Genomic DNA, 11,122 nt, shown 5'->3' on the forward strand with positions numbered 1-11,122 from the left:
AAAATACTCCAAATGGAGATGCTTACATGGCATCCTAATCAGATGAACCACCTCTACTGAAGCTTACATCAGGACTTTGTTGATGTGAAGGACTCAGATCGTGAGCAGATGATGAAGTTCTCACTCGGTACCTAAAGCTGAGCCAACCTACAACCGAATCGTATCTCATGACCACTGGGAGTTGGAACGTAGATGGACCGGTAAAGTGAGAGCTTTGCTTTTTGGTTCAGCTCCTTTTTCACCACAAAAGACCAGAGAAACTCCTTCATTACTGCTGATGAGACTCGGCTTCATCTCCCGCTCCATGCTGCCTTCACTCATGAACAAGACTCACTTGAAGCTCTCTGGTTAATTCAAGTACTCGCCACCATCTTGGAAGGAGCTTTCTACCATAAGAGACTCATGAGAGTTGACTACAGTTATAGGCCTCGCCTTGTCCTGAAGTATTTGATCAATGTCTACAGTCATTCGAGCAGACATGGACACCGGAGTGAATAACTTGCAGTGAAAGCAAGAATTACATCTTTTCCTCTTCAGGCTGCTGTAAGTATGTGTCAGTGTGACACCAGCATCCGTCCAGGTGAACTGGTCCCTCTGCTGCAGCCCCTCTGGACACCCACGTGACCTCCACCGGAGGAAGGCTCGGGTTTGTCTGCACGACTTCAATGATGGAACCGAAGGAGCTGAATTCCCAGAAGTTTCTCCTCTTTATTTTCTCCAAACATTTGCAAGTATTAAATGATTAGTTGCTCATAATCGTGTGAAAGCGTTGTGATCCATTTTTCTGTTGTACGTTTTTCTGCACGATTCTCATCCCGCAGTTTTCATCGGTTTCAACAAATCATGAATTAGACGTTCAGCTCTTTCAGGACAATCCTGCTATGACTTTTGGTATTGGTGCAACTTCAGCTTTTTTTAAATATTTAGCCTTTTCTAGTTTTTTTTTCCCCCCTCATAGAAAATGACTTGATCTCATTTTACATCCTTCAGATCTTTAGATCTGTTTACATTTTACTGCTCCTTTCACATTTTGTTCTGCTTCAGCTTCTTTCAGCTTCCTTGTACAAATTTAAACTTTTTTTTTTTTTTAGCAATTTTCAGTTAAAATCAGCTGAGGTTTTTTTATCCTTTCAAATCCTTTCTGCTAACCAAAACATTTTTGTGCCCTTCTAAATTCTTTATGCTAATTTCAGATGGTTATACTTTCAGCTTGCAAGTTTCAGCTTTTTCTGCTATTTCAGCTACTATTAAGTTGCTAATATGCTCATTTTAGCTTTTTCAGCTAATTCCACATTTTTGCACTCGTTTAATTTTTTTTCAGCCTTACTGAGCAAAAATGTGATCTCTCCATTTCCTTCTGGTAATTTTAGCTTCGTTTTATATTTTTAGCTTTTCGTCCAGTTTTTTTTTTTTGTTGTTGTTGCTAATTTCAGCTTTTTTTTTTCCAGATAATTTCCACATTTTTGTGCTCATTTTTGCTTCTTTCAGCCTAACTGGGCAATCATGTTCTTTCTGCTTTCTTCTGCTAATTTAAGCTTGTTCTACATTTTCAGCTACCCCCCCCCCCCCCCCCGTTTTTAAATGTTATTTATTTATCCATTTTTAGCTACTTCCAGTTGTTTTCAGATAAATTAATTTTTTGTGGTAATTTTTGCTACTTTCAATCTGACTTCTTTCTGTTAATTTCAGCTTCTCGTGCTCCTTTCCACTTTTTTTCAGCAATTTCAGCGTTTTCTGCTATTTCAGCTACTATTTAGCTGTTTTATTTAATTTTTAGCTTTTTCAGCTAATTCCACTCTTTTTAAATCTAATTTCAGCACTTTCCACTTCCTTCTCATAGGCTAAGCTTCTTTCTGCTTTTTCAGCTACTTTTGAGTTTTTGTTTCCTCCTAATTTTAGTGTTTTCTAGTGGATTTCCTAACATGTGTGCTCATTTCTGCTTATTTAAACCTAATTCAGCACGTACGTGTTCTTTCTGCTTTCTTCTGCTAATTTAAGCTTGTTCGTTCATTTCAGCATGTTTTTAATTTCAGTTGTTTTTCAGCAAGTTCTTTAGCAATAAGCATTTTCACTGCATTTTTGCAGCTGCTCTAATTTCTCTAGTTACGTTTGATTTTCAGCATTTTTGTATCTGGAATAAACATTTCAAAAAGGAGAGAAAATAGGAACCAAAGTTATATTTGACCTTGCAGAAATATAAAATGCATTTTTAAAATAAATAACTATTTATTGTCCACTGCAGATCTTCATTTGTCAGTACAGCCTAAGCAAACACTTTGGGTTATCAAATGGACCAAGCAGATTAAATGTGGTGTCAATGAGTGTGCATATGAATAATTTGTTACTCAAATTTGTATTCAGCCAACAGAAATTCCAATTAGTGAATATTTTCCCTGCAAACTGGAGCATGGTGTTTTATTCATCCGTTTGGCAAACTGTAAAAGTGAATAAATTCTGAGCATTGATCCTGAGCGGACCCACCGCTGTATCCTCCAACATACCTGCAGCTCTCAGAGCCGTGGGGTTATTTTTTTTTTTCATCAACACTCTGGAAAAACACGTTTTATTCTTCAGTCAGGAAAACAAAAATAAAGCGGAAAGATCTGCAAGTGTGGATGCGTTCTTTGCAAACTGTAGTTTTTCTTGTGAGGATCTCTTCTCTGCATTCTTACAAGGTTTAAATAAAACATCAAGGTGAATTTTTATTTGTAACTTTGAAAGTGAGTGACCTCAAATTTAATGACCCATGCAACGAAGACTAATCAGTTTTCTGACAAGGATTTTTTTTTAACCACAACAATTCGAATTAATATACCAAAAATTAAACATGTTGCATGGTTAAGCTCACTTTACACCGAGTGTCATGGAAACTTTGATTTGCTTTCTAATTTTGTGAGTAATTTTTGCACTTGCAGTAATAAAAACTTTACCGTACTTCCCGCCATACACGTCACACTGCCGTATAAGTCGCGTCAGTCCAAATATGATTAATAAAGTGGAAAAAAACATAAATATGTTGCCTCGTCGTATAAGTCACATCTATTATGCTTCACCACTGAACAACCGGAAATGTGGGCTGGTGTTGTGTCAAAAATCGATTGGCTGCGGGAACGTGCACTGGAGGACTTTAACAAGAATGTAACAAGATTGACAATTAAAAACAATTCTTTGTTTGCTCAACATTATAGCAAAGGTTTGTTTCAGTCAAACTTTTTTCCTTAATAAATGCACTTTAATGGTCAAATCAGCTGCATTTCACCTGGGTGGCGCAGCGAAATGCAGCTGATTTGACGTTTGCTTCAGGAGTTCCAGAGCGAGATGAAGGTGGCTCTGTATAGCAAGCCAAGTGTCTCATTAATAGCCACTTTTACCTATTAAAGAGACACTTTGCTTGCCGTATTAGTCGAGGGCCCTCTAGTGGCTGAAAATGGTAGTCCAACATTTTTCAGTCTGGTCATCTGGACAGTTTTTTTTTTTTTTTCTGAAACGTTTCGCCTTCGATCCGGAAGGCTTCATCAGTCAAGGAAACGCACAACGAAACTGATTCTTCCCCCAACAGCTTACTTCAAAGTGAAACAAACCAGTTATGTTGATGCTAAGATGGTCTCTTTGGCACACCCCTCTTCCTTGTTGACAGTCGTGTCAAACTGGTTGAAAACAACAAACTGTCCAGATGACCTGACAAAAAAATGTTGGATTGTATACCTGGATTACTGAGCATGGATTTTGTTGTTTTCAACCAGTTTGACAAGACTGTCAACAAGGAAGAGGGCCGGCAATGAAGGAGGGGGCGTACCAAAGAGACCATCTTATCTCAAGCAGAACTGGTTTGTTACACTTTGGAGTAAGCTGTTGGGGGAAGAATCAGTTTTGTTGTGCGTTTCCTTGACTGATGAAGCCTTCTGGATCGAAGGCGAAACGTTTCGGCACAAAAAAAAAAAGAAACAGTCCAGATGACCTGACTGAAAAATGTTGGATTGTATACCTGGATTACTGAGCATGGACTTTGTTGAAAATGGTAGTGTTCAATATTTTCCATGTCAGAATGAATGGAATCGTCAGACTTCGGCCAAAAATTTGTTATAAATATGGGAAGAAAACGTAAAAATGTTGCTTCGCTGTATAAGTCGAAGGCATGCTCATTTATGCAAAAAACTGCAACTTATACAGTGAAAAATATAAAATATGACTGTCTCACATGGCCTTAAAGATAAAATGCTTGTTCTGTTCTACAACCAGGAGAAAAGCAGCGTGCGAACTCTGGATTTTGAGGTTGCTGCGGCTCTCGGGGTGCAACGCTCCTTCGAGTCAACAGCAGATTTATGCACCGCTAATGATGCTGAGCTAAGTTATCCCTCATATTAACCAAGATTGGTCTTGTTTAAGAACGCGTATCTAAATCGAACAGTAAACGTTGCATGTGACATGCAACAACCAAACTGTAAACCTCATGTTTCAGGATTTGTAGGTTTTTTACAGAATCAAGACGTTTCAAATTGAATTTAAAAACGAGTGGAAATGAATTGATAAAAGCAGAACAACTTGTTTCGGGCTGACCTACATTCCCTTTGCTTTATGTCTGAGCCTTGCTGTCTCCGACAGGCCTAGCCGGGCAGTACATCTCAGATTGGTGTGAAATCGACGCCTAACAGGCGGGAAATTGGCTCCGTTATTTTTGGAGCAGAGTCATGGGGGACCGTCGGACCATCATCCTCTCTCTAATGAGCAGGTGATGGAGAGGCTCTGTGCACGTGGCAGATGCACAGATGAGAGGGAATGCACCAATGCGAGAGGAAAAACCAGAAGAAATGCTGAGATTTCTTAGAGCTACTACGAATATGAGCGCCAGATGTTTGATGATGCTGCTGGACTCTGCTGAACGCAGTCTGGAGGGAGGTGTTTGTTGAGGCCCAATCTTCTTTTTGTCTGAAAACTTACATTCTGCCCGACATAATCCTCCTCAGCAACAATATTTACCACTATAACACTTCCCTAACCTTCGATTTATAATGCACAGAAACTAAAAAGACTGAGCTGTTATCGTTTTTATTCCGTCTTCAGACATTACAACACTTGGTGCAATGGTTTATCTTCCATCACTTCATAGCATCGAGGAACAACCTCAGCTGTCCTCATCATCCCCTTAACTTTAAAATATAACTTTTAGCTGAAACTAAACTGGATTTTCGGCGTCCACTGCCTTTATGGTCTGAATTCCTCGCAGCCAGTTGAGGCAGATGGCCGCCCATCCTCAGCCGGTCCTGCTGGTTTCTTCCTGTAAAAAGTTTTTCCTTCCCACGGTCACCAGTGCGATAGTTCAGGACTGAGGTCGAGACCTTTGTTGTGAATTGGTGCTATATAAAGAAACTGATGACTTGGATTACATTAAGCAAAAACTGGTTTGATCTTCATACAAACATCTGAAACATGATTTATAGACACTCAACACCGGGAGTCTATAATTTCAGATGTACCATGAAGAAAATGTGCTAAAAGACGATAAAGTGTTCTAATATGATCCTAATCAGCTCAGCTTCTCCTACATCCTGATTTCTGTGATGAATTCAAAGCTGTCTGCTCAGAGAAATGGTCAAATTATTATTTTTATATATGAATGTTTATGTTCAGTGCCCTGAGACTTCTGTTGTGACTTGGCGCTTTATAAATAAACTGAATTGAATTACATTCATCTCGACAAACCAGAGCAACACCCTCATTACATTTAAAACTTTACAGGCTGCAGCTGATAGGTGGACCGATAGCCATCAGTTGAGAAATCACTGGATTAGGTTTTTTTTTTTATTATTTTAACTTCAATTAATCCAACCCCCAACCACAACAGAAAATGGGTGTGTTCACGAGTTAAATGATCCTGCAATCAGTCACAAAAATATAATTTTAAAAACTAGAAACGGAGATCAACAGAAAGCTTAAATCGTATCATCTGGACCAGTTTCAGTGAGAAATGTTCCGTCCCCCATCCAGAGGACTTCTGATATATATATATAGATAAATATAGATCTAAACTCAACACGTACAAGCCAACAGATTTTTCCTGATTAAATGGCATTGCACGTGTTGAGTTTTATTAACAGAAAAGTGTTGGAGTGAAATTCTTCAGATTAAGGACTAAAGTATGAAAAGTAAAACAAGACGGATGAAACGCTGAGTCAGCATTTAGTCAAAACTGCAGCTGAAAACTCCCAATATCACAAAGCCTTTTGTTTTAAATAATCTTTATCACCCAGAAGATGGAAACCAAACCACCTCTGCACTCGGCTGATCCTTCAGCAGCTCCACGCTGCCCCCTACTGGCACACGATCAATGGAGCGAAATCATTTGCTGCTTTTCACTCCATCTTTCATCGTTGAACTTTTAACAAATTAAAATGAACAAGTTCCTTTTTGTTAAAACCGTCTGCCTCGTTCTTGTTTCTACGCCGAAGCCATCCTTCACAGTGTCCGTGCCGCTGCAGTCCTCAAGCGTCAGATGAGTTCGCTCTCGTGGCGAGCCATAGCTGGAGGTAGCGTGGTCCCGCAGGGTCCGTGGAAGTGGAACCTGCAGACAAACGGCTCCGTCACGCACTGGAAGTCACTGTGACGTAGAGGAGTAAAAAAAAATGACGTGATGGTAAACGATACGTGCTTGAAGCGCTCGGTGGCCGGAGTGTTTTCCATGTTGAATTCGGCCACAGGAACGCCTCTGGCGGCCACCTGAGGAGCAAACATGGCCGCCGGGTACACGACCGACGAGGTGCCGACCTGCAGGGAAACAAACGGGAACAAAACGGTCAATCGGTGCGTTCAATGACCGCATTCTGACGTTGGCTTGTACTAAATTTAACACCTACAACAAACGTTCCTTCAAGAGCTTAAAGAAATTGATGAAAATGATTGAGAGGAAAAAATAATTTAAAAAAATCAAATTCTGGCTAAAGCTTCAAACTGATGATCAACATCACAAATGATAAACTCTTGGAAGCAAACTAAAAGAAACGAGGTATGACTCAAGATTTATGCACAATATTTCACATCCTCGACATATTTCAGCTGCAACTAACAAAAGTCCAAAAGGTTAATAAAGGTTACAATAAAAAATCAGAGCTAAAAGCTTAATTTAGCACAAATGTAGTCAAAAGCTTAAACTTGCAATAAATAAGTAAATAAAACTCAATTAAGCCAAACTATAGCTAAAAAGCTAAAAGTAGAAAAGCTTTAACTTGTGGGTAAAATTTGCGAAACCTTAGCTAAAGAGTAAAATTAAAAAAACTGTAGCTAAAAGCTGAAATGAGCACAAATGTAGCAAAAAGCCTAAATTAGCTAAACGGAAGTTAAAACGAAATGAAGCCAAACTATAGTCAACAGCTAAAAGTAGCAAAGCTTCAGCTTACAGGCAAAATATACAAAACCTCAGCTAAACTGTAAAATTATAAAAACTGTAGCAAAAACTAAACAATCAAAGGTAAAATTAGGAAAAGAACAGCTAAATTAGTAGCATCGAGTGCAATAAAGGTGGCTAAAGGCTAAAAGGAGCGAGTATGTTGAAGCAGATTTAGGACGATGTTTTTGAAGGAGCTGAAGAGATTTAAAGTTTGTAAGGGAAATATTTTTGTAAATAAAGTTTAAATTTGTTTTAAAGTATAAAAGTTACAAACACTTAAAGTCATAGCGCCATATTTCTGAACGTGTTGACGTAATGGGTTAAATAGCTGAAGGTTTGCTGATTTGCAAGTCATGGGCTGCACGGTGGCGCAGTTGGTAGAGCTGCCGCCTCTCAGTGAGAAGGTCGATGGATCAAATCCCAGTTCGGGGGCCCTTCTGGGTGGAGTTTGCATGTTCTCTCCATTCTGTGTGGGTTTTCCCCGGTTACTCCGGTTTCCTCCCACAGACCAAAAACATGCATGTTGGGCTGATTGGTAACTCTAAATTGTCCCTAGGTGAGAGAGAGAGAATGGTTGTTTGTCTCTTTGTCTCTGTGTCCTGTAGATGTCCCCATCTCTCCCACAGTGACTGCTGGACACGGGCACCAGTGACTCAAAAAAGGAAGAAGCAGGTAAAGGTGATGGATGGATGTTCAGTCATAAAATGAATTGACACAATGGAAAAAATGAACAGGTGTGGGTGCATAGTCAACGTTTACGCGCCGGTCTGTTCACATGAACGCACCACGAGACAGAGGTCACAGGTGTCCAACACTTGTTCTGCACGGGAGAGGATGTCGGAGTCCAGAGTCTCTCCAAACCAGACTATAGCTGGTCTCAGGAGGCCGTTACAGCCCCCCTCTTCACACCTGGAACACACACACACACACACGCAGTCTAAACAAACACGTCTGGGGAAAAAAACCTGAGCAACAGAAGAGCCTGAACGCGTCGTACCGAGGAAGCTGCTCGACAGGAATCCAGGCGTCGTGTGTTCCCGGCTCTGGAGCCCTGAGGAGACATTCAGAAATTCGGTTTACGTTCACGCCCATTCAGCGTTTCACAAACACGGATGAAAAGCAGAAACGTAAACCAGGTCAAAGTAAGAAAGCAGAGCTGCAGGAAGGTCTGCTCTCCGCACTCGACAAAACAAAGACGGCTTTTCATTTTCAATAAAAACTTGAAAGCCTCTCGTTCGCCTCGCCTGTTCAGAGCATTTTCTCCTGGAAGGACTGAGAATCGACTCGCTCTAAACACCCAAATCCTTTCTGCTCCTGCATAAACAAAGACGAACCCCAAAAGATATCGGCCCTAATCAGCAGATCAATCAGATCTGGACTTAATGACGGTTTCAGGGAATAATTGTGTCTTTGTAACGGGACAGCTGTCAGCGGTGACAAACGTCCGGTTTAAATGTCAGCTAGAGAGACGGAGAGCGACATTTGATTTGAGGCATCCGGTTATTTAGCTCCCTGACATTCGGCTGACGGATACGGACCCGTTTCTCTGGCATTTCCCGCTCGAACGTCTGCGATCGATATCTCCTCCAACATATTCTGGCAGCGTGGAGGAAAACTGTCGAGGTGACCCGAGGAGACGGGACGAAGAGCTTACCCTTTGCCCTGCAGAGCGGCACAAACGGGGCTCCTGTGATTGGCCGCCTCGTGGCCACAGGTCATGCAGCGCGTTTTAAACAAGCTGCCTGCAGTCAAAACAACAACAACAAACAACAACAAACACGTTAATTAAGACCAAACAAGTCTTAAGGTTCTGATTTAGATATTTACCAAGTTCACTCTATAAATCTTTTAAATTTATGGATTTACTGGAGTTTTTTAAAATGTATTTGTTTTTCGGCTGCTCCCTTCTTCAGAGGTCGCCACAGCAAAATAACTCTCACGAAGACTTGGCGACCTTTTCTAACCTCTGCACCACCACTCCCACTCTTGCTTTACTGGACTTAAACCTTTTAAATAACTTTGACAAATCACAAATCTAACTAAGACAAAAGAAAAACACTTTTCCTCCTGTGCTACTTTTAACTTTAAGCTACCCTTTTGTTATTTTAGCTACCATTCTGCAGCCTTTAGTTAGCTTTTTCTATCATTGGCTAGTCTTTAACTACTTTCAGCTAACATTTTGCTACTTTCATATTTGTTACTTCTAACGTTTAGCAATTAAGCTAGCAATCTACTGTTAGCTTTTAGCCACTGCTCTGATAAATGTAGCTTTCAGCTACCAATCAACTACATTTAGTTTTTGGCTGTTCTGCTATTTTAAATTTTAGCAAGCATTTTCTATTGTTGGCTAGCTTTTTACCTAATGTTTTGCTAATTTTAGCTACCCTTTTGCTACATTTATATTTGTTGCGTTTAGCTTTTAGCATTTAGTTTACTTTTAGTTTTTAAACATTTTATACTTTTAGCTTTTAGTTACATTTTTGTTAAATAGGTGCATCTAAAAAACTTCATGAAAAAGTTCAATTTTTTTTATCAATAACTTCACAAAGTGACTCCTATATTAAGTAGATTAAAACATGTCAAGCCTTTATTTATTATATTTTGATGATTATAGTTTACAGATAATGGAAACAAACAAAATTATTTCTTAGAAAACCAGAACAGTGAAGATGTTCGATGTTATAAACTCCTGGTGTCACAGACTGATCAGCTTCACAATCATCTTATCTTTTTAGATGAATTAACTTTTAGATTAGTTTTTGCTCCTTCTTGCTATTTTAATACCTTTACAAAGCCTTTTGCTACTTTTAGCTAGCCTTTTGCTACTTTTAGCTAGCCTTTTGCTACTTTTAGATGGCCTTTTGCTACTTTTAGATGGCCTTTTGCTACTTTTAGATGGCCTTTTGCTACTTTTAGCTTCTAGCTACAGTTTTGCTACTTTCAGCTTTTCATTACTTATCTAGATAGCTTTTACTACTTTTAGATAGCCTTTTGCTACTTTTAGCTAGCCTTTTAGTACTTTTAGCTTCTAGCTACAGTTTTGCTACTTTCAGCTCTTAGTTACCTTATCTAGATAGCCTTTTACTACTTTTAGCTTCTAGCTACAGTTTTGCTACTTCCAGCTCTTAGTTACCTTATCTCAGAGAGTCAGAGTCAGAGTTTCTTTATTGTCATTCGCACCTCATGTGGTGGAACGAAATTATGTACACAGGGTCCCAGTTACATCCAACAATAAAATGTATAAGAAAAACAGTAATAACATCTAAGATATGAACTAAGAAAAACATCAACTAAATATACACTAAGCACTCATAACATAAAACATTGAACATCAGCACAAACATGAACATGAGTCTGTGAGCAGATGTGCACGCATGAACACATCAACATTGAAACAGATCAGCAGCAACATGAAACAGATCAGCAGCAACATGATATGGTTTTTCACAGTGATTATTCTAGTTAGAGATTCATGAGTCTAACAGCCTCAGGGTAGAAGCTGTTCCTCAGTCTAGTGGTTCTACACTTAATGCTCCTTAACCTCCTTCCTGAGGGGAGTGGGGCAAAAAGTGTGTGTGCTGGGTGGGTGGGGTCCTTCATGATGCAGGTGGCCCTCTTCCTGCATCTGGAGGTGTAGATGTCTGTGATGGTGGGGAGGCTGATTCCGACAGATTTCTGTGCAGCCTTCACCACTCTCTGCAAAGCTTTTCTTTCTGCAGCTGTGCAGCCTCCATGCCACAC

General features: G+C 39.8%; 1 protein-coding gene across 1 annotated transcript in view; it reads right to left on the reverse strand.

The window, feature by feature from the left end:
* Positions 1 to 5,799: 5,799 nt before the first annotated feature.
* The window catches only part of sirt5 (sirtuin 5), a 9,126-nt gene continuing 3,803 nt past the window's right edge, over positions 5,800 to 11,122 (reverse strand). The window contains exons 5-9 of the mRNA XM_037697904.1: positions 9,036 to 9,123; positions 8,379 to 8,432; positions 8,167 to 8,290; positions 6,647 to 6,762; positions 5,800 to 6,559 (exon numbers count right to left, since the gene is read on the reverse strand). Of these exons, the coding sequence (XP_037553832.1) occupies positions 6,487 to 6,559; positions 6,647 to 6,762; positions 8,167 to 8,290; positions 8,379 to 8,432; positions 9,036 to 9,123 (455 nt within the window). The 3' untranslated portion in view covers positions 5,800 to 6,486. The remainder of the gene's footprint in view (positions 6,560 to 6,646; positions 6,763 to 8,166; positions 8,291 to 8,378; positions 8,433 to 9,035; positions 9,124 to 11,122) is intronic.

The sequence above is a fragment of the Nematolebias whitei genome, chromosome 3 (genome assembly GCF_014905685.2).
Source record: "Nematolebias whitei isolate Nwh7 chromosome 3, NemWhi1, whole genome shotgun sequence".
Classification (NCBI taxonomy): domain Eukaryota; kingdom Metazoa; phylum Chordata; class Actinopteri; order Cyprinodontiformes; family Rivulidae; genus Nematolebias; species Nematolebias whitei.